Genomic DNA, 24,954 nt, shown 5'->3' on the forward strand with positions numbered 1-24,954 from the left:
GCCGTCCATGTCTGCTACTGTAATCAGTTAGATATTTGCCTTGTAGTCACTGATATCTGCTTGTGTAGTCATCTACATATTTTTGCCTTGTAGTCCCTCATGTCCATTAATAAAAATGAATACATATTTTTGCCTTGTAGTCCCTCATGTCCATTAATAAAAACGAATACATATTTTTGCCTTGTAGTCCCTCATGTCCATTAATAAAAACGAATACATATTTTTGCCTTGTAGTCCCTCATGTCCATTAATAAAAACGAATACATATTTTTGCCTTGTTGTCCCTCATGTCCATTAATAAAAACGAATACATATTTTTGCCTTGTAGTCCCTCATGTCCATTAATAAAAACGAATACATATTTTTGCCTTGTAGTCCCTCAGGTCCATTAATAAAAATGAATACGTATTTTTGCCATGCAGTCCTTTGTCTGCTTGCCATGTAGATATTTTTGCCTTGTAGTCTTTGATGTCTGCTAATGTAGCCATGTACATATTTTTGCATTGAAGTCCCTGATGTCTGCCAGTGTAGTTAAGTACAATTTTTGCACTAAAGTCCCTGATGTCTGCTAATGTAACCATATAGATATTTTTGCATTAAAGTCCCTGATGTCTGCTAATGTAACCATGTAGACATTTTTGCATTGAAGTCCCTGATGTCTGCCAGTGTAGTTATGTACAATTTTTGCACTTAAGTTCCTGCTGTCTGCTAATGTAACCATGTAGATATTTTTGCACTGAAGTCCCTGATGTCTGCTAGTGTAGTAATGTATACGTTTTTGCATAAAGACCCTGAAGTCTGCAAGCATATTCATGTAGATATTTTTGCATTGAAGTCTCTGATGTCCACTAGTGTAGTCCATATTTATGGTTGTATAAATCATGTAATGGATTATAGTACTTAACAAAGGAACTTACAGAAATGAATAATTCAGGAATATACTGAACTTTTATTGCTTCAAACTAAAACCATAACTGAATAGGATCTGAAACAGAATGGAAAATTTGATGGTACAACCATTTCATGTATAATCAAGTGTATCAGTATTATTCATGGCAAAATTTAACTACTAGTTGGAAAATTCTAGCACCAAACTAGTTTCAGACCTGTTTATCCTTTCCCAGCTCCATCAATAATCCAAAAGCAGTCTGTCCATAGTGTTTGACACCTGTCAGTAGTACAGCTATCAAGCTAACAGTTCAACAATAAAAAGAAACTTCATACATAAATATATTTATTACCTTTAATGACAAATTAATAGTTATCTGATTCTTTTACTAAGAAAAGAAACATCGTTTCCTAAAACCAGTATCAATCTAAATTTAGTAACTATATTCTTAAACAGTTTACCTTCCCTGCTGTGATTTTATTGTCTGGAAACATTTTCTTTAAATCCTGGTTTAATGAATCCGCTGTTTTCAACAGCAAATTTTACTTAGCTAAAAGCTAATGTATCATCACTTCAGCACAGATAATGTGCATTTCTTCACTGTTGGACACTGTGCTTTACAGAATGAGGACAGAGACTTATTTGTATCTTTTATTTTGGCCTATTAATTGTCGGATTTGCACTCAACATGTCTTTTTAATGTCACTTCTGCCACCTTGTGCAACAAACATTTCCAATGCACACAAACTACAGTGACCATAATTAACTCCTTTGTTAGACTGTTTTATAAAAGTCCAAATATCTGTATACATCTTTAGAATCTTCTACCCAGCAAATGACTTTCTTACTTCCTCCAATTTTCTTTTTACATGATACTGGTCTGCCATTTACAAAAACTGCCAATTGCTTCCTTCAATGCCTGCAGATAGTTTACCAGTTTGCACGGGAACCATTGAATAAGCACTTCTTTGACAATGATATAATATTATTTTAACGAAAAGAAATTTTAGAAGTGGAACAAAACAATAAGACAATTTTTTGCTGATTCTGCCATTTTCTCATGGTCTTGCCTAATCGATCCATAGTATTTTTCGGGCTTCAATCATACTAAATACAGAGAATCTGTAGGAGTAAGCAGGTCTGCAGTTTTACCATTCACAGATTTTAATTAAACACCATGCTTCTAAAGTACAACCTGATCTTCAATCTCAAATCAAACAGCCATCATTCTTAATGTAAACATGGCATTATTTTACCCATCATTCTCTGCCAATTTCCCAAAAGAAGAGCCAGTAGACAGAACTAAATATAAAAGAAAATTCAGTCCATACAGATATAAATGAAGAAAAAAAATAGGCCATGACCAATAGGATTGCTGGAAATTATCATAAAAATATGATTTTTTTTATTTATTTACCAACAGTCTCAGCTTCAGGTAAGCACTGCTTTCTCTCCAAAGCTGTGGATGCTTGAGTTACTTCCCCCTGTGATGGAGATAATCTCAGGGCAAATAACTGCGAGTCAGAGGCTTCTGTAGTGAGATTAAAATCAAAATCAGTTACTGTCAATCTCAAAATGAAACCACACAAGGCTATAGCAAAATGGAAAGGAACAAAGCATTATGTGAATAAAATATACATTCAGTAGATAGCATTCTTAGTTAAAAGAGGCATGTTTGATATTACAAATGATGTACTGAATAGCAGAAAAGTACATGTAGTTATAAGGTTTAAAAGCTAAAGTTGTTAGTGAGCAGGAGTTAACAAGACTGTACCATTACTTGGACAGGAGTTAAAAAGACTGTACCATTACTCGGACAGGGGTTAACAAGACTGTACCATTACTTGGGCAAGAGTTAACAAGACTGTACCATTACTCGGACAGGAGTTAACAAGACTGTACCATTACTTGGGCAGGAGTTAACAAGACTGTACCATTACTCGGACAGGAGTTAACAAGACTGTACCATTACTTGGGCAGGAGTTAACAAGACTGTACCATTACTCGGGCAGGAGTTAACAAGACTGCATCATTACTCTGGCAGGATTTAACAAGACTGTACCATTACTTGGGCAAGAGTTAACAAGACTGTACCATTACTCGGACAGGAGTTAACAAGACTGTACCATTACTCGGGCAGGAGTTAACAAGACTGTACCATTACTCGGGCAGGAGTTAACAAGACTGTACCATTACTCGGGCAGGAGTTAACAAGACTGTACCATTACTCAGACAGGAGTTAACAAGACTGTACCATTACTCGGGCAGGAGTTAACAAAACTGCATCATTACTCGGGCAGGATTTAACAAGACTGTACCATTACTCGGGCAGGAGTTAACAAGACTGCATCATTACTCGGGCAGGATTTAACAAGACTGTACCATTACTCAGGCAGGAGTTAACATGACTGTACCATTAATAGGGCAGGAGTCAATATCTTTAAAGCTCTTTTCCAAAAAGTGCAGAAAATCGTTTACAAAAATCTTGCTGGTTCTCCTCTAATTCTTGACAAATAAGATTCTTCCAATGTTTGATTTGATATATTCTCTTTTCAAAAGCTTGTCTGCCTCTTCCAAACAAGTGGACATGGGGAACAGAAGACAGAAGATCTATTAGCATCCACATACAGAGTTGGAAGATAGACTTTCTCTCACATTAAGTCTAATGGTCTTAGAAATTCATACTGTATACCAAACCAACCATGGCTTGTGTGTGGAGCCACCCTACCCCCTATCTTTTGAAAATGCTAGCACTATCTATCTAGATAAAGATAAGTGTATACTGAAGCTATATTTCAAAATCTGAAGAGAGTGGAATAAGATGGTACTGACATAAAACGACAGTAAACAACACTACCATTAAGGTTAATCTATAGTGTGAAAATACCGAAGGTCATACACACTGATTCCAAAGACATTGATACACTGAGGTTTTGACAAGGTGGGCAAGATAACCAGCCAAAATACTAAATGTCATTTTTGCCTTCTTTATCCATCATCAAAACTGTGAAAAAGCTAGGGCAGTTAAGGTTGTGATATCCAAGTTAAGGGTTTTTTAATTTAAGGCTGCCATATCTATGTCAATGGGATATTTGATTTAAGGTTGCCATATCCAGGTCAATGGGTATTTAATTTAAGGTTGCCATATCCAGGTCAATGGGGTATTTAACTTAAAGTTGCCATATCCAGGTTTATATGGTTTTTAATTTAAGGCTGCCATATCCAGATCAATGGGGTATTTAATTTAAGGTTGCCGTGTCCAGGTCAATGGGATATTTGATTTAAGGTTGCCATATCCAGGTCAATGGGGAATTTAATTTAAGGTTGCCATATCCAGGTCAATGGGGTATTTGATTTAGATGCTGTTTTCTACTTTTTCTGGATCTTCTCTCGTGTTGTGGAAGAGTAAATTAACTTTTAAAAAAACCATTGTGGTGTATGATAGTTTCATTCCATTGTGCACCTGCAATATAATTGGGTGACAACAGGTAAAGGATGAAAAATGCAAGCAATGACACAATTTTTAAGTAATACTCAATAAATTGGAAAAGAGAAGTAACAGTGATCAAGTTTTGGTGCCTGGAAGACATTCACCTATGTGTAATTTTGTTAGCAATATGCATAAGGCTATTACAATTCACACTATGTTGTTGTTGTTGTTGTGGGGTTTAACGCCATTTTTCAGCATACGATAGGCTATACATGGCGGCCAGTATTAATGGTGGAGGAAGAACCCAGGAAAACCCCGGAAAGAACCACCGACCCATGAGAAGCTACTGGCAAGCTTTCTCACATACCCACATTTGCCAAATCCGAGACTCGAACCCACGCAGACAGAGGTGAGATGGCAGTGATCCGTAACAGAGAGTAATTTGGACCACTTGGCCACTCAAGGACCCCAATTCACACCATGACACAATTGTTAAGAAATATCAATGAATACTGGAAGACTGGTTACAGGGGCTAAGTTTTACTGCACAATAAATGTTCATCCCACGATATACCCTCAAGAAAGCCTTACAGACAACTGGATCAACAGTCCAGACAGGCTCAAACTGCAAACAGTTTTGATTGAGTCCTGAAAAGTAGGTCCCAGAAGTTTGTCTATAGATGCACCCTTAGTGCACATTTCATCACAATAGGTTAAAAGATATTTTAATTGGAGTGCAAACAATTGTTTGCGAACAATGTTTTTACAAATCTTGGAATATAAGTCACAGTGAACCAATCTGACAGATGACACTTCCCCCACAAGAGCCACTTATAGTTAAGTTTGATAGCAATAGGTATAATTGCAAAGGAGTTACAGACTGAAACTTGAAGAATGGACATGACTTTAAGGTAGCAAATTTTGAATGGATCCTGGATATGTCATACTGACCCAGTTTTGTTCCATAACACTTGTCCATTCTACAATGTATTGGAATTAAAGCCTGGACACAAATTTTAAGCAATCTATAAAACATCTGGAAAGAAATATAAAGTAGCATAGTAGTTGTAGCAGTGATCTGAGAGGACAGATCAATGGACTCATATGTGGATGCACAGATAGATAACGTAAACCCTATATACCACTTGTTTCTTAACTCTTTACTGCACAATGACAAAGCCATTACTGTCCTATTATGCAATTTGATGCCTTTCATGACAAATCTGATTAAGATAATCTGTACAACCACAATAAAGACTCTACACCCATAATGATAACTTATTTGACTGATAAAATTAATTAGAAAGTATGAGGTTTGTCATAAGTTTAAGTGCTGGATCGTATCAACTGTGCAGTTCAATCTGCACTCATCCATTCAATGTAACAGTGTCCAACGTATGTAAACATGTGCTCAGTATCCAATTCTTTGAACCAGTGAAATTATTATCAAAGTTTCACAAAAATAGAAGTGGATTAGAGCAAACTTCAAACTTTGAAATGAGGATATGTACTAAAAATAGCTGATGTGTTCACTGTATAAGTTTATATCCATGATTTCAGAATAATGCTGATTTCTCAAAAATATGGATTTTCAACATATTAAATACAAAGAGCTGCTAATTTTAGTATGATAAACAAGCAAATAAAATCCTGAATAAATCTATTTTTAGAAGCAAGAAAAATCCATTAGTCACATGGCTAAATTGTGCACCTCACGTTTAGAAAACCATTGAAATTCTTATATACAGATTGCAAGCAATAATGATTTCATGCTTTTTTGGATCTCTGTTATCTAAGTTTTTTAAAGATATGCTCAAACTTTATTTAAGTCATTAGAAAGCTTTAATTACTGCTCCCAAGAACACAAATCAAGTTGGATTCTTCTTTGATGATGAAAGTGTCAGGATGGTTGAAAGGCCATCAAATTTAAAAAATATGACAACCCGTTTTTACTATAGAAATTCAAAAATAACAAAAACAAACTAAAACTCAAACTTTTAATTAATAACCGTTGTTCCTCATGTCTTCCCTTCTGCCCTTTCAAACTGTGCTATATGCTATTTATTCCATAAAATGTTATCTTTCATTTAATATAAAATAGGTAAGTGGAAATTTGTTCTTTACTTCTAAATGAATGACAGCTTAAACTTTGTGACCAAAAGGATGTTCATTAGATGCCAAATATTGGTACCAATATGCTGTTTTGTTTGAAAAACTGCCATTTTGCCCTAAAACTAGCCCTAGGGATTGCCTCTTGTGCACACAACCCTGAAATTGTATGTTCATATAGTATTCATTTTATTAACTTAAATTTTTTAATGTGACAGCTTGTTTTCTTAATCAAATCTGAAAGGAGATTTTTTTGAATGCCCATGTCATCATTATATCGATACTGTTTATGATCTTTTTTTAAAAATATCATTCTTCAGCTTTCTTTCAATATCTCTTGAATTTCAACACAGGCATTCAGCTTTTTTTAGCTTTGAGATATGTTATAAACTTGCTGGATAAATATTGTGCAAATTAGGCTGTTTGACCTTGCAAGTGATGCTGGATAAATCTTGTTCAAATTAGACAGTTCAACATTGCAAGTGATGCTGGATAAATCTTGTTCAAATCAGATAGTTCAACCTTGCAAGTGATGCTGGATAAATCTTGTGCAAATTAGACAGTTCAACCATGCAAGTGATGCTAGATAAATCTTGCTCAAATCAGACAGTTCAACCTTGCAAGTGATGCTGGATAAATCTTGTTCAAATTAGGCAGTTCAACCTTGCAAGTGATGCTGGATAAATCTTGTGCAAATTAGGCAGTTCCACTTCGCAAGTGATGCTGGATAAATCTTGTACAAATAAGGCAGTTCAACCTCGCAAGTGATGCTGGATAAATCTTGTGCAAATTAGACAGTTCAGCCTTGCAAGTGATGCTGGATAAATCTTGTTCAAATTAGACAGTTTGACTTTACAAGTGATGCTGGATAAATCTTGTACAAATTAGACAGTTCAACCTTGCAAGTGATGCTGGATAAATCTTGTTCAAATTAGGCCGTTCAACCTTGCAAATGATGCTGGATAAATCTTGTGCAAATTAGGCAGTTCAGCCTCGCAAGTGATGCTGGATAAATCTTGTTCAAATTAGACAGTTTGACTTTACAAGTGATGCTAGATAAATCTTGCTCAAATTAGACAGTTCAACCTTGCAAGTGATGCTGGATAAATCTTGTTCAAATTAGGCCGTTCAACCTTGCAAATGATGCCGGATAAATCTTGTGCAAATTAGGCAGTTCAGCCTCGCAAGTGATGCTGGATAAATCTTGTGCAAATTAGACAGTTTGACTTTACAAGTGATGCTGGATAAATCATGTTCAAATTAGACAGTTCAGCCTTGCAAGTGATGCTAGATAAATCTTGCTCAAATCAGACAGTTCAACATTGCAAGTGATGCTGGATAAATCTTGTTCAAATCAGACAGTTCAACCTCGCAAGTGATGCTGGATAAATCTTGTTCAAATTAGACAGTTTGACTTTACAAGTGATGCTGGATAAATCTTGTGCAAATTAGACAGTTCAACCTTGAAAGTGATGCTAGATAAATCTTGCTCAAATCAGACAGTTCAACCTTGCAAGTGATGTTGGATAAATCTTGTGCAAATTAGGTAGTTTAACCTTGCAAGTGATGCATTGTAAAGGATTATGGTAATGCTATGAAAGTTATTGATGTTAAAATGGTTAAAACTGTTCACAAAACATTACAAACAAGATTTTCATCCTACAAGTCAATGAATTATACAGGACATATCAGATTAATATGCAAAATGATCTAAATCCAATGAGGAAAAAGGTTTAGATTTTAGAGGAGGGCATCAAGTGTATTTATTTTCACCCTCTCCAAGATGAAGTTTAGGTAAACACAGACTGCCAGGTATTTCTAACAATTTAGATAGCAAACACCATCATACCCCCTTCAGCTGTTTGTGATTTTATCACAATCACTTCATCAGCCATTGTTTGTCCTCTTATCTGATAGCTTGTCAATGACTTGTCCTCCTGGGACCCTTTAATCTAAAAATAGAAATGCCAAAAACAAACTATTAGTGGAATTCATTTTCTCACATTATTACATATAACTATATGCCCTCCTTCTAACAAGCCAAGATAGATGTTACATAAGAATGGACAACCTTAGATAAGAGGGGTTGGGACCAAATCAGTTACTACTAGAGTGTAAGGGGCACCATCTTCCATGATTGTAACTGAACTCTAGAAGCAGAGACAGAAAGACTTCTTAAAAGTCTATGCAAAATCAAGTTATCCCTTGAAGCACAAGGCTGGCTGTCATCTAGTATCAAGGTTCAGTAATGGCTTATGAAGGATAGATCACAACAGTCAGTACTGGGATTTACATGTGTCAATGGGATGTATAGGACTTGTATCCTAATGGCAACAGACGTAGTTTGCTGGGTGCTGGTATGGCCAGTCCTGGCAAAATTGGAGACAGTGCTGTTACAATTCATTTGGGAAGCTTGTGGTGTAAAAGAATGCCAGACCTGTATCTTAATCAGTAACTTCGTAACAATCATAAATTCACAACCTATGTGTCCACATCCAATGAAGACCACTTTCTGCCTCTTCTGTAAGCTGTTAGGCAGAATGTTCAAACATCAATCCTTCATGCACTGAGTGCAGATTCACGTGTATGATCTGAACAACAAGGTACACCCCATATAAATCATACTTGAGTGGACTATTATCTTCAGCCAACTTAAACCTTGCACATTACCCCACATTTAATCCTGCCCATTGTAACCTGAAGTTAAAAACAGCAAAATATTGGCATAAACAGGCCAAATCAAGCAAGCATCACACTTGGCTGACAGTAAAGTGGACACTATGAAATGGAAGAAATGACAGAAAAAACTACAGAAATGATTTAATTACTGAGAATAAATGATTTTTACTTGGAATAAAACAAAATATTGGTCAAGTACTTATAGATTATAGTGTTTGTACTAGTGGATATTGTGGACAAGACTTAAGTACACTGGGGTGAGCTTGCAACTCCCCTTTATTCTGAGTGAGACCACAACATTCAACACTACAAATACTGTTTATTAAAATTTATTTATTGTGTACCCCTCCCTTTCCTCTATTTAAAAAACCCACAAATGTCCCTCAAATGGATTGATTCGCCACTGGCTGAAAAGAATTTCACTGATATTCAAGGCAGGACTGCTGAGTGCTGAAACCATCTCTAATATGTTTTAGAAATATCAAGCTTTTCAAAATGGCCACCATAGCAGCTGTATTGGAGAATGATTGGCACCATTTAAATTTATAACCAAATGCTGATAAGCCTTTCTACTGAAGAGTAACAATAACAAGATTTTCATGACAGCAGCCATGCTGGATGTCAGAATGGAGCATTTTCATTAGGTCCAACTTGATATCAAAAGATGCATTTGGTGAAAACTCCATGTCAGTATCATCAAACATCAAGAAGTAGCGATAAGATTGTTGACAGAACATTTTTGTTACATAGCATGAACATTAATCAGGTCATATTTTTATACATATAAATATTAATCAGGTCATATTTGTATACATATAAATATTAATAAGGTCATATATTTATGCAAATAAATATGCGAACCATAATTTCATTTGTATACATAAAATTTGCTAAATTATGCTAAAAAGATTTTTGTTAATGTCCCAAAAGTTTACAAAATGTGTAAAAAACTAAAATGTTGCAGTCATCTACATATGAATACAAGTATTCATACGAAATTTATTTATACAAAACATGCCTACCAACTTTCACTGGTCTATCAAAAGTGTGTTTGAACAAAAATTCCCAAAAGTTACAAAATGTTTAACAATTTCCTAAATTCAATAATATTTGTACAATAATTCTAAAATAGGTTTGGCACAGCATAGCAATAATCTCCATTCAGTTATCACACTGGTGGCATAACAAATCTTCATGTTTTGATTCCAGGCAAGTGCTAGCTATTTGTTGGCAAGTGAATCATATGGTATACAGGAAACCATGTACCCCTGCCAATAAGAAGTGCAAAAACATGTTCATCTTGTTACACAAGGATATTTAGGTCCTGTCAAAATGAATGCACAGACACTTGGGTAGTAAGGTTGCTACTGAAAGGCAATGTTTTCAAAGACCCCACCATCCTCAAATTGCAAATGGATATGTATGCATGTACTAACACATTCCTGGTTATACAGTGCCAAGTTTAGGTATCCAAAAACAGCCATACAAAACAAAGTTAAATTCTTAAAAAGTGGTCAAATTCTTAAAATATAATGTCAGTTTTTCTTTTGTAAACTGCACTCTTCCCAGAGCAAAAGGTTATTTTTTGTAAATGGACTGGTCAACATAAAACACATAGAACTATCTGAATCACCAAAATACTCCTATTTTATTAAATTAAGTAACTTATGCCCCCAATCTTTGCTGCGGTACTTGCGTGTGTATGCATTAGTGTTTCATGGTACATCTGCAAAATAACGCTTAAATAGTGCCAAATAAAGGTTATAAATATGTAAATATAAATAATTCCAAAAACTTTGGAAAGATATATACTTCAGAAAATATGCAAAGTCAAATGGAAGAGTCTGATATGCAATTAGCACACTACCACCTCAATTCTATGATTTGTTCTATGTGAGGGAAGCTAATCTTTTTTTGTTCTGGAAGAGCCATCAGGCACCAACCTTGTGACAGTAATTCATTTCTGCCTTTGTATTCAGCTATCTCCTGAACTTGAGAAGCATGCACTGTACTGCATAACAATTAACTATATTAGCATTATGAAGCCACATCATAAAAATCATTTGCCATACTGTGATGTAACACTTTGAAATGTCATGCATCAACATCATGGAGTAATGCTGAGACTTTAAAATGTTGTGATAACTGAATCTTCAAGCTCGTTTTGATTTGAGAAGATATGTATGAAATTCACTGAATAATACAATATGACATAAATATCAGCCTTCGCAAAAACAAAAACAAATTCAATGAGTTTTCAAAAGCTTTTCCTGGTCCATTTCACACAACCCAACGACCACAATATCCTGCAATGTATATAATAATTATGCCATGTTCAAAACAAGTTTCTTTAACTGGTGCTTAGTGATCTATGAAATTAGCCGTCATCAATTTTTCAACTCCACTGTCAGAAACTCCATGACTTTTCCAACACTTTGCAATGATGTGAGAAATTCAAAGACTGTCAATGCCCTTGAAATTTGTTTTAAATTCCAAAACTTTCATGAATTTCAGGACCTGTGGTAACCCTGCTTGCTGCAAACAGCATAAAACATTTACTATTATTTAACTTGTCTCATAAAGTTTATATCAACTAAACACAAATGTACATAGTAAATAATGTCTATACAAAAAAAAAAAACAATACCTGACTATGAGAGGCCTCTGTGGTGTCCCTTGCAGTGTGGGAGGATGAGAGGTGAAGATGGTAGGATTCTCCATTTGAACCTAACTGAACATCATCTGCAACACTACAAGCCTTCCTTGAAACCTGTTATAATTAAAGGCAGATCTAAATCAATGGGGACATCTGTAGATGCAAATTCCAACTGATCATGGGTTTCACTTTTCAAGAATGTTAGTAAGTTGTGTAGCATATACAAGTATTTAATTTCTATTGGGAGGCAATTCAATTGTTCTGCTAATCATACAGTATCTTTCTCAGTGGCATTTTTTTTCTTTCTTTGGGATTTTAATGAATAAATGGCAGGGCAGTCAAAGCTAAGAAAAACATATGTAAGTGCATTATGGCAATACTAAAGAAGCTGCTGGTTAACAGTGTCCCCCTGAATCATTTCTAATAATCTTACTAAGTGAATTCCACCTAACACTTCTTTAGTTATTTTGGCCCCACACCTACACAGCCTGGAGTGACTACAGAATCCCAATCACCATAGTGGGCATGGTAACAAGCAGAAAGTCATCAATACATTCTTGGGATGCCATTCTAATATTCTATTGTGTTACAATACATGATAATACATCATGCTGGCTAATACTGCCCTGAATTCTATTGTACTATAATACATGATAATACATCATGCTGGCTAATACTGCCCTGAATTCTATTGTGTTATAATACATGATAATACATCATGCTGGCTAATACTGCCCTGAATTCTATTGTGTTATAATACATGATAATACATCATGCTGGCTAATACTGTCCTGAATTCTATTGTGTTATAATACATGATAATACATCATGCTGGCTAATACTGTCCTGAATTCTACTGTGTTATAATACATGATAATACATAATGCTGGCTAATACTGCCCTGAATTCTATTGTGTTATAATACATGATAATAGATCATGCTGGCTAATACTGCCCTGAATTCTATTGTATTATAATACATGATAATACATAATGCTGGCTAATACTGCCCTGAATTCTACTGTATTATAATACATGATAATACATAATGCTGGCTAATACTGCCCTGAATTATATTGTGTTATAATACATGATAATACATAATGCTGGCTAATACTGCCCTGAATTCTATTGTGTTATAATACATGATAATACATCATGCTGGCTAATACTGCCCTGAATTCTATTGTGTTATAATACATGATAATACATCATGCTGGCTAATACTGCCCTGAATTCTATTGTATTATAATACATGATAATACATAATGCTGGCTAATACTGCCCTGAATTATACTGTGTTATAATACATGATAATACATCATGCTGGCTAATACTGCCCTGAATTCTATTGTGTTATAATACATGATAATACATAATGCTGGCTAATACTGCCCTGAATTATATTGTGTTATAATACATGATAATACATCATGCTATCTAATACTGCCCTGAATTCTACTGTATTATAATACATGATAATACATAATGCTGGCTAATACTGCCCTGAATTATATTGTGTTATAATACATGACAATACATCATGCTGGCTAATACTGCCCTGAATTCTATTGTGTTATAATACATGATAATACATCATGCTGGCTAATACTGCCCTGAATTCTATTGTGTTATAATACATGATAATACATCATGCTGGCTAATACTGCCCTGAATTCTGTTGTGTTATAATACATGATAATACATCATGCTGGCTAATACTGCCCTGAATTCTATTGTGTTATAATACATGATAATACACAATGCTGGCTAATACTGCCCTGAATTCTATTGTATTATAATACATGATAATACATCATGCTGGCTAATACTGCCCTGAATTCTATTGTATTATAATACATGATAATACATAATGCTGGCTAATACTGCCCTGAATTCTATTGTGTTATAATACATGATAATAGATCATGCTGGCTAATACTGCCCTGAATTCTATTGTATTATAATACATGATAATACATAATGCTGGCTAATACTGCCCTGAATTATATTGTGTTATAATACATGATAATACATCATGCTGGCTAATACTGCCCTGAATTATATTGTGTTATAATACATGATAATACATCATGCTGGCTAATACTGCCCTGAATTCTATTGTTTTATAATACATGATAATACATAATGCTGGCTAATACTGCCCTGAATTATATTGTGTTATAATGCATGATAATACATCATGCTGGCTAATACTGCCCTGAATTCTATTGTGTTATAATACATGATAATACATCATGCTGGCTAATACTGCCCTGAATTATATTGTGTTATAATACATGATAATACATCATGCTGGCTAATACTGCCCTGAATTCTACTGTATTATAATACATGATAATACATCATGCTGGCTAATACTGCCCTGAATTCTATTGTATTATAATACATGATAATACATCATGCTGGCTAATACTGCCCTGAATTCTATTGTGTTATAATACATGATAATACATCATGCTGGCTAATACTGCCCTGAATTCTATTGTATTATAATACATGATAATACATCATGCTGGCTAATACTGCCCTGAATTATATTGTGTTATAATACATGATAATACATCATGCTGGCTAATACTGCCCTGAATTATATTGTCTTATAATACATGATAATACATCATGCTGGCTAATACTGCCCTGAATTCTATTGTCTTATAATACATGATAATACATCATGCTGGCTAATACTGCCCTGAATTCTATTGTCTTATAATACATGATAATACATCATGCTGGCTAATACTGCCCTGAATTCTATTGTGTTATAATACATGATAATACATCATGCTGGCTAATACTGCCCTGAATTCTATTGTGTTATAATACATGATAATACACAATGCTGGCTAATACTGCCCTGAATTCTATTGTATTATAATACATGATAATACATCATGCTGGCTAATACTGCCCTGAATTCTATTGTATTATAATACATGATAATACATAATGCTGGCTAATACTGCCCTGAATTCTATTGTATTATAATACATGACAATACATAATGCTGGCTAATACTGCCCTGAATTATATTGTGTTATAATACATGAGAATAGATCATGCTGGCTAATACTGCCCTGAATTCTATTGTATTATAATACATGATAATACATAATGCTGGCTAATACTGCCCTGAATTATATTGTGTTATAATACATGATAATACATCATGCTGGCTAATACTGCCCTGAATTATATTGTGTTATAATACATGATAATACATAATGCTGGCTAATACTGCCCTGAATTATATTGTGTTATAATACATGATAATACATCATGCTGGCTAATACTGCCCTGAATTCTATTGTGTTATAATACATGATAATAGATCATGCTGGCTAATACTGCCCTGAATTCTATTGTGTTATAATACATGATAATACATCATGCTGGCTAATACTGCCCTGAATTCTATTGTATTATAATACATGATAATACATCATGCTGGCTAATACTGCCCTGAATTATATTGTGTTATAATACATGATAATACATCATGCTGGCTAATACTGCCCTGAATTCTATTGTGTTATAATACATGATAATACATAATGCTGGCTAATACTGCCCTGAATTCTATTGTATTATAATACATGATAATACATCATGCTGGCTAATACTGTCCTGAATTCTATTGTGTTATAATACATGATAATACATCATGCTGGCTAATACTGCCCTGAATTCTATTGTGTTATAATACATGATAATACATAATGCTGGCTAATACTGCCCTGAATTATATTGTGTTATAATACATGATAATACATCATGCTGGCTAATACTGCCCTGAACAAGCTGCTGAAATGAATTAAAGTAGATCCCTGAAGCTTGCCCATCTTTTCCAGATAGGATTAGAAAGCATTTTCTTTTTCAAAACTCACCATCACCAACACAATACAGCATGCTCAGGTTAACCACCATGATTAATTTGCTATTGAAACAGGAAGCTTGACATGGCATCCATGCAGAACCCATGCATACAGATGCCATAGTCAGCTTACAACATCTGAGGCTCAATAATAATAAGTGCCTTCTAACTTAGCTTTTTTCTAGAAGATGGCTCCATACTTAATTCTAACTTAGCTTTCTTCTAGAAGATGGTTGCCATACTTAAGAAAACACTGTTCAAAGACTACAGAAATACTAATGGCATATGATTTTGAACAAACTAGCTTAGAAGCTATAAGCTGAGGATAACAAAGTTTTTCTTATAAAGGATAGGGTATTTAACTATTGTACAGGATAGGAGTCACTTGTGATAAATACAATTATCTAAAATGTCAGAAAGAAGGTTTGCTTAAAACAAAGGAGTTACACATGGGAAAGGATAATTATGATTTCTATTTGAATTTTCCCTACATTAATACTTAAACTGTCTGCAAAAAACCCATAATAACCACCTGTAAAATCTGGCTCACAATCAAACTGAACTCTTCATTAAATGGAGAATACATACCCAATCAAATTGTGTTAGGAATATTATCCTGCTACCTTGCGAATCCAGCCCAAAAAAGACAACAATAGTTTTTTTCTGCCTATTTCAATGGACAAAGGGCAATAAGTCTTCTCTATTACCACTCCTTGGCACTGCCAGGTGTCGCTAGTTTTTAGCTGAGCATGATACTAACAAGGATGCTTGCATGGTGGGGTGGTTGAGAAGGTTTTTAAATAATATGACTGGGTAAATATTTTCAGAGAAACATAATTTACTTAAAAATTTGCTTTCTCCTTCGAATGCATTCCCGAATCACATTATGTCAGGAGAAAAAGTAATAGGAGGAGGGGATGCTGAGCATCCAACCTCTACCTTGGTATCCTTCTAGGTAAGAATAGCTGGATTCCCCATGTGAACGATAATCCATTCTCCAAATTATATAAGCAACACAGCCTAGGGTCGCTTGACCTGTGACTTTAACATACAGTTAAAATGAGTACTGAAATCTTCTTACCCAAAAAATATCACCAGCGAATCCAGCAAGCTAACAGGCTGTGTTGATTGATCTAGATGGGTCTGGTGGCCATCTGTGCTGCCACCACTGGACCTACCAGATGCAAGGTTTGCCTCTGCAATGCACAATCACTGAGATGAAGGCTTGAGGAGGTTGACTCTGCATGGCAGCCAATAGCTTCTATTTATATCTCAGATCAAAATGTTGCATTTGAACACGAGGCTCACAACGGTGGCTTGAAGCTTCTGAGCAGTATTCTTCATGAGGTGACTCTGAACTGATGAGACATCAGAGTACACCAAGCGTACAACCCACTTCAGCCACAAAGAAAAGGCTTGAGGGGTGATATCCTGTGTTCAGGCTCACACCAGAAGGAAGAGGCATTTGCGTATGCCACAACTTGCCTCTGTGTGTTACAAGTAGTGCTTGAGAGTATGAACAGGATCTTGCATGGCTACTTTTCTCAACCTTTCTGTGGCGACTTTTCCGTTACTGACAGATGGTAACCTAGTTTGGGCTACAATGTATGTATCAAGAGAACCACTGAACCCTAAAAATCTGAACTGAAGAGAGTTTGGGTCAACAGAATGGGCATGCAGCTTGATTACCCTGCATGTGGAAGCTAAAGCTATTAGAAAACATGACTTGGATGATAGTGACTTTACTATAAACAAAAAACATTTAGACTTCCATGCTCTGAAGTTGCATAAATCACATTTAAATAACATTCTGCTTAAACATCACAAGAAGAGAAAGCAAAGCACAAATAAGTAATTCAACAAGTTACTAACTTGCTAATATAAATATATTCCCCATTACTAAAGAGGGAATCAAAAAAGTCAGTGTCGAATTCAAAACTTATAGTTATGCTTTGAACTTATGCAACTGAAACAAAACAAAGGGAACAACAAAGCATAAATTAACAATGCAGCAAGTTAAAAACTAAAACCAACTCCGTTACAAATAGAGCAAGAGAAAAAAGTCAAAGTCGTGTTAACTTGTAATGACTTTGCACAGGTCAATGACAGCATGGTTTTATGTGGTCTTGAAAGGACAAAGTCCCTAATAGCGAAAAATTCATTCAAATTTGGCAGAAACTGTAAAAAGAATGTATACAACCAACAGCAGGATGATTAATCCATACAAAAAATCCAAAAGGAACATTGGACGAGTCAGTTAGAACATTGAACGAGTCAATTAGAACATAAAAATTGCTTGGATTGTTGGAGAATAAAACAGATGATGATATCCAGTCAAGCCGCGAAGCTAAAATCTGGCGACACCTTGCGGTGCCAAAAACTGGTAATGAGCAAGAGTTTTTGCTCTTGTCTCCTGAAATAAACAGAAAAAGATGATTTTTGTCTTTTAGTATGGCTTTTAGTATGGCTGGATTCGTGAGGTAGCAGGCAAGTATTCCTAACATAATGTAATTAGGGAACATATTCAATGGAGAAATTCCATGAATTCTGTCCCACACTGCCAGAACAAATCAGAATCATACTGTAATAAAATCAATTCAGTGCTTAATGTAAGAAATCATTAATGTACTCAATACCTGATCATCACCCTCAGCCATAGTGTTATAGGCAGCCAGGTTACACAGAGTCTGGTCAACTATCTCCTCATCACCTGTCTCAGGGCCTAAATCGACAACAAAATATCACACAAAATGCACATAAAATTAGTCAAGATTACAGTGGAATTTTTACCATATACTGGATGATTGTTACATAAACACTTAAATTTTAGGTACTGTTACATTCTAAGTCTAGTCATACAAAATAAAAATGGGTAGACTTTTTTCAAGTTGTAACATAACCCTGATACATGACATATAATAATAACTTACAGCATTTCTGCTGGTTACTGGTCTTCAGACAATAGCTGATTTTTTTTAACTTTGGAAAAATTATCACTGCATAGTTTTTGGGACAGATTTAAAAACAAAACTTCATTTAGATGTCAAGATACATTCACAGTCATGATGCAACTGACATAATTACCCAGTACTTAAGTCCTTGATCAGTTATGCTTTTAAGTTACTGATTTATGTCACCTGCAGACTACTGGAAATGCATACCGTGTTTAATCAGGTTTCCACGCTGAAAATAAATCAGTGTTAAATGGCTCCCCATCTCTTATTTTACTCACTAGTTATTTTAAGAAAATAAATTGTTTATAAATGATCAATTATAAAATGAATGTGTTAACAAAGTTTTGTCTTCCTCTATATCCTATATTCTTTAATTATCATTTCCATGAAATTATAAATCTGCTCATTACAATCAATGTTACAGTGCAAAGCTAAAACATGAATTTAAAGATAAAACTGAACCAAAAATAAGCCAAAGTTATATAATCTGTCAAAATGGAACAAATTCAAAGGCCCTATCAAATTTTGTTGTGTTGTTTGCAAGTCAACAGCAATTTAAGTTTTTGCTGTCAAAAAAACCCACTTCAAAAATGGCATTGGGGAGTTTTCATACCTACAAGATTAGTGATATCTTGAGTTAAACACCACTTTTGTGAATCAATATCAATCTTTGTTTAGCAATATCAATCAGATGTTGTACATTCAATAGGAAAAACAAATTGTGTCATAGCTGATGCAGAAATAATATTATCAGTGATATCTTTCTTAAACAATTTAAGAAATGGAGGTAGACTTTAAGATCTACCAGAATTAACTGGTTCGCAATGCTATATTTGTAATGTGATGTAACCATCTCTATCCTGTATTAAAGGAAAAAAATTGCAATAAACTAAGTGTTTATCTGTTTGTTTAAAGATATCTTTATTCACATGTAAAGCTAAAATGGTTTGGTCACAAGTCCATCAAAAACAAAATTGGTATCTCACTCACTCGGCTGACATAATGACAAGATTATGACAGCAAATTTCACTGAGAAAGAGATATAGGCATGAATATACATCATGATGTAGGCATGAATGTACATTGTGAAGTGGGCATGAATACACATCATGATGTAGGCATGAATGTACATTGTGAAGTGGGCATGAATATACATCATGATGTGGGCATGAATACACATCATGATGTAGGCATGAATGTACATTGTGAAGTGGGCATGAATACACATCATGATGTAGGCATGAATGTACATTGTGAAGTGGGCATGAATACACATCATGATATAGGCATGAATGTACATTGTGAAGTGGGCATGAATACACATGATGTAGGCATGAATGTACATTGTGAAGTGGGCATGAATACACATCATGATGTAGGCATGAATGTACATTGTGAAGTGGGCATGAATACACATCATGATGTAGGCATGAATGTACATTGTGTAGTGGGCATGAATACACATCATGATGTGGGCATGAATACACATCATGATGTAGGCATGAATGTACATTGTGAAGTGGGCATGAATACACATCATGATGTAGGCATGAATGTATACTGTGAAGTGGGCATGAATATACATCATATGTTTATGAATATACATCATGAAGTGTGCATGTATAATCCATCATAATGTGGACATGAATATAAAGTATCATGTGTGCACAAATATAAAGGACAATATGTGCATGAATATGCATCATGTTGTGTCTATGAATATACATCATGAAGTGGGCATGAATATACAACATAATGTGGACATGAACATACATCAAGGTGTGTGCATGAATAAACATCATGTGTGCATGAATATACATCATGATGTGTGCATGAATGTACATCATGATGTGGGCATGAATATATATCATGAAGTTGGCATGAATATATATCATGATGTGGGCATGAATATACATCATGATACATGCATGAATATACATCATGATACATGCATGAATATACATCATGATGTGGGCATGAATATGCATAATGATGTGGGCATGAATATACATCATGATGTGGGCATGAATATGCATAATGAAGTGGGCATGAATATACATCATGAAGTGGGCATGAATATACATCATGATGTGGGCATGAATATACATCATGATGTGGGCATGAATATACATCATGAAGTGGGCATAAATATGCATCAAGATGTGTGCATGAATATACATCATGATACATGCATGAATAAACATCATGATGTGTGCATGAATATGCATCATGAAGTGGGCATGAATATACATCATGAAGTGGGCATGAATATACATCATGAAGTGTGCATGAATATACATCATGATGTGTGCATGAATATGCATCATGAAGTGTGCATGAATATGCATCATGAAGTGGGCATGGATATACATCATGATGTGTGCATGAATATACATCATGATGTGTTCATGAATATATATCATGAAGTAGGCATGAATATACATCATGATGTGTGCATGAATATACGTCATGATGTGTGCATGAATAAACATCATGATGTGTGCATGAATATGCATCATGAAGTGGGCATGAATATACATCATGATACATGCACGAATATACATCATGATACATGCATGAATATACATCATGATGTGGGCATGAATATGCATAATGAAATGGGCATGAATATACATCATGATACATGCATGAAAATATATCATGATGTGTGCATGAATATATATCATGATGTGTGCATGAATATACATCATGAAATGGACACGAATATACATCATGATGTGGGCATGAATATATATCATGAAGTGGGCATGAATATACATCATGATATGTTCATGAATATACATCATGAAGTGGGCATGAATATACATCACGATATGTTCATGAATATACATCATGATATATGCTTGAATATACATCATGAAGTTGTCATGAATATATGATGTGTCTGTTATAGCCTGCAAAGTGCTGATGTGTGAACAGTCTCTTGTTGAATCAGAGAAATATTATTCGAGGTTTGAATTCAGTATAAATTCCAATGAATATCTTTATCAAAGAATTTTGTCAGAACACATTTGTATTTCCACAGAAAATAATCATTTGAATTCAATAATTTGAAAATAAAATTCAGCCCTAACTGGTCACAACATAATACAACTTAATGTGCTAGATGTTAAAGCAAGACTGGTAAAATCCTCAGTCACAATATAGTTCTTTGCTTGACCTCAGGTCACAATTAGCTTTTTCTAAAAACAACCATTACCTAATGGAAAATAACCTTCTAGAATGATCTAATGAGCCTTGTTTATTTACAACACATTAGCCTACAAAATGAACTTAAATTTTCATTGCATTTTACTTTTAAGTTGCAGATAACCTAATTTTCTTTAAATTCCAAGCATCAAATTCCATAAATGCTTAATTTTTGATAATTACTGAATTCCTTTAGCTGAAGATTTTTCATCAGAATTCTTCATTGTTCTAAATTTTTGTTACTCACTGAATAAAGTATATCACAAAAATTCAAGGTATGTTCAATTTTAATGGAGATAAAATATAAAGTTTCAAAGATTTTTTTAAAACCCTGATAAAATTGGACTCTATATAACATGTACAAGCAACAATCAGTAACCAGTAAACAACTCATGCTATTGTTGGACATTGTTTGAGAGAATGCAAGGACTTACCATCAGAATCCCCTTCTGTTGGTGAGCTTGGAATTATCATATGAGTGGCATCATAAATATCTGGTGATGGTGGAATCTCATATCTACAACAAAGATACAGCTATGTAACGTGTTACAACATACATTTTCTGGTGATGGTGGAATCTCATATCTACAACAAAGATACAGCTATGTAACGTGTTACAACATACATTTTCTGGTGATGGTGGAATCTCATATCTACAATAAAGATACAACTATGTAACATGTGTTTCAACATACATTTTCTGGTGATGGTGGAACCTCATATCTACAATAAAGATACAATTATATAATGTGTTAAACATACATTTATTTCAACTCTAAATTAATTTGCATGTGCATACAAAATTAAAGAAATTTTCTTTTACTGGAATATTTCTGAGCAGCACATTAAATTAAACTTTGTTTTAAAAACAGCGTATCTATATCCTTCTGGTCACAAGTTATTTTCTGCAACAAATAAATTAGGAAGGGCTATCATCATCATCATTATCATCATCATCATCATAATCGAGGTTCTTCCAAGGATTTGATGAAGGCTTGCTTCATAAAACAGCTCAATAAAATGTATTTTGTGACCACTTCCATTTCATGCAAGCCTTTTTCTTTCATAAAATAATAATTATATTATTATTATTATTATTATTATTATTATATTTAGTCAAAATGCACAAAATATTTTAGCTAAACAGTAAATAAGCAAATCTAAAAATGTTTATTTTCTAATTATGTCCAACAAGAACAAGAAATAAAACACTGTTTAACATGGGAAAAACAAAGGAAAAGAAGCTATATAATGTGTACAGTGTTTATTTCAATTTCTCAATTTAATTTTCTTACTGGATCTCCTGTCAGGTAAACATGGTTTATTTTTCAAAGTATACTCAAAGGGAACATTTGTTTCTCTGAAGCTTTCGATCACTATGATCTGACAATGTCTATATGTGCATGCATAATGTACTTCCACTACAACCAAGTGTATCATGAATATATGGCACAACGTACACAGGAAATTACTGACTAATGGGTCTCAATAACTTAGATCTTGGTCACTGTATGTGATCTTCAATTACATGTGATGTGCAGAAGCCATTATTTTCTAATCAGACTCACCATGACTGAGACCTGTAACTGTCAGACCCCAGAATATACTGATACTTATATTATCCTATGTACAAGACACCCACAAAGTTGTATTAAAAACTTAACCTAAAAAAGTTCTCATGCAAAACCCATTTCTCTTTGATCCCCAATGATCCTGACCTTTGACCTACTGACCACAAAATCTTGAGGCCTCTTCCAAGCTTTAATTGCAAATTCTCTGCAAACTTTGGTCAAAATATTAAATATGCAAAAAAAACCATTTAACTTCGTTTCAGCCTAACTGACCATGTGATTCAACATAAAAAGCAATCAAATCAAAGACTTCTTTCTTACCAAACACACAAGTCATCCATAAACTTGGTTGATAACTAAAATTTATGTGTAGAAACCAAATTTCTCTTTTCAGTGGCCTTGACCTTTAACCTTATGACCCCCAAATCAATAGGATTCTTTCTTACTCCAAGTGCTAGCAAACTATATAGCTTGGTCCAGATTTGATAGGCAGAACTAATGTTATTGTGTGTAAACCATTTATTCCAGCCAGTGACCTTGACCTTTGTCCTTTTGGTCCTAAAATCAATAGGCTTCTCCTTTACCTGTACTGCAACATTTGTTACAAGTCTGTGAGGCTGAAATAATGTTATTGTGTAAAAACCATTTCTCTTAGTAATTCTGCAAAATCCTGAATAGTTGCCATCTCTGCCACACCCTAGGATATCACATGCAGGCAGAAGTGGTATGGAGGAATGGGGATATATGACCAAGTTAGATTCCTCACACAAAATAAACTGAGTAAGTAAATAACGAAATACCAGTGAGACAATCTTTTTTAATCAAAGTATGACATCCAAGTACCTTTTGATCCAACAGCCAACCTAAGAACATGACCCTGGAGTAGGAAAGATTTCAATATGTGTGTGAGTTTTTGGATTTTTAATGTACCTTAACAATTTGGGTTATATCGCTATGATGTCGGCAGTGTAGCAGTTTATAGTTATGTCCAGCACTAGGACATCATGCCACAGACATGTAGCATCATGTCCCACCCAGTCATATTATCCTGACACCAGGTCAACCAGTCCAAACACTAACCTCTTAATGCTGAGTGCCAAGCGAGGCAGCTGCTATGACCAATTTTTAAGTCTTTGGTATGACTCTGAAATGGGTTTGAACTCGCATCCTCCCGTATCTGAGGTGGATGCTCTAACTGATTAAATGCATAAAGTCAGTGTGTGATGATGATGATGTATCCCAAACAAAAACAGAACTGGTCAAGGGGCTACAGAACTTAAAGTGATGAAGAAAAATTAACAAATTTCTGTAGCCAAATGTGTCTCAAATGTAATTACTGACCACTGCCTTACCAGAGAGAAGACATTTTTGTTTGTTTTTGTTGTTTTTAATGGCATATGTAAACTGTCATTGGTGATATCATGACAAAGTAATGGAAGCAAAGTGCCTTTCTCAAAGACACACTGAAACAGCTACCCCATGCTTACTTCAGCAAGTATCAAACCCACAACCCTTGTAGTACATGTCATATTCTCTACCAACTAAGCTACAGCAGCTC

General features: G+C 34.6%; 1 protein-coding gene across 1 annotated transcript in view; it reads right to left on the reverse strand.

Annotated features, from left to right (window-relative positions):
- LOC149801585 (uncharacterized) overlaps positions 1–24,954 on the reverse strand; it is a 125,109-nt gene that overhangs the window by 64,572 nt on the left and 35,583 nt on the right. Inside the window, exons 9-13 of the mRNA XM_089956813.1 lie at positions 22,260–22,342; positions 18,298–18,383; positions 11,755–11,877; positions 8,278–8,380; positions 2,307–2,420 (exon numbers count right to left, since the gene is read on the reverse strand). Coding sequence (XP_089812939.1) covers positions 2,307–2,420; positions 8,278–8,380; positions 11,755–11,877; positions 18,298–18,383; positions 22,260–22,342 — 509 coding nt within the window. The remainder of the gene's footprint in view (positions 1–2,306; positions 2,421–8,277; positions 8,381–11,754; positions 11,878–18,297; positions 18,384–22,259; positions 22,343–24,954) is intronic.

Source organism: Sinohyriopsis cumingii, chromosome 4 (assembly GCF_028554795.1).
Source record: "Sinohyriopsis cumingii isolate HCF-2022 chromosome 4, ASM2855479v2, whole genome shotgun sequence".
In the NCBI taxonomy this organism is placed as follows: Eukaryota; Metazoa; Mollusca; class Bivalvia; order Unionida; family Unionidae; genus Sinohyriopsis; species Sinohyriopsis cumingii.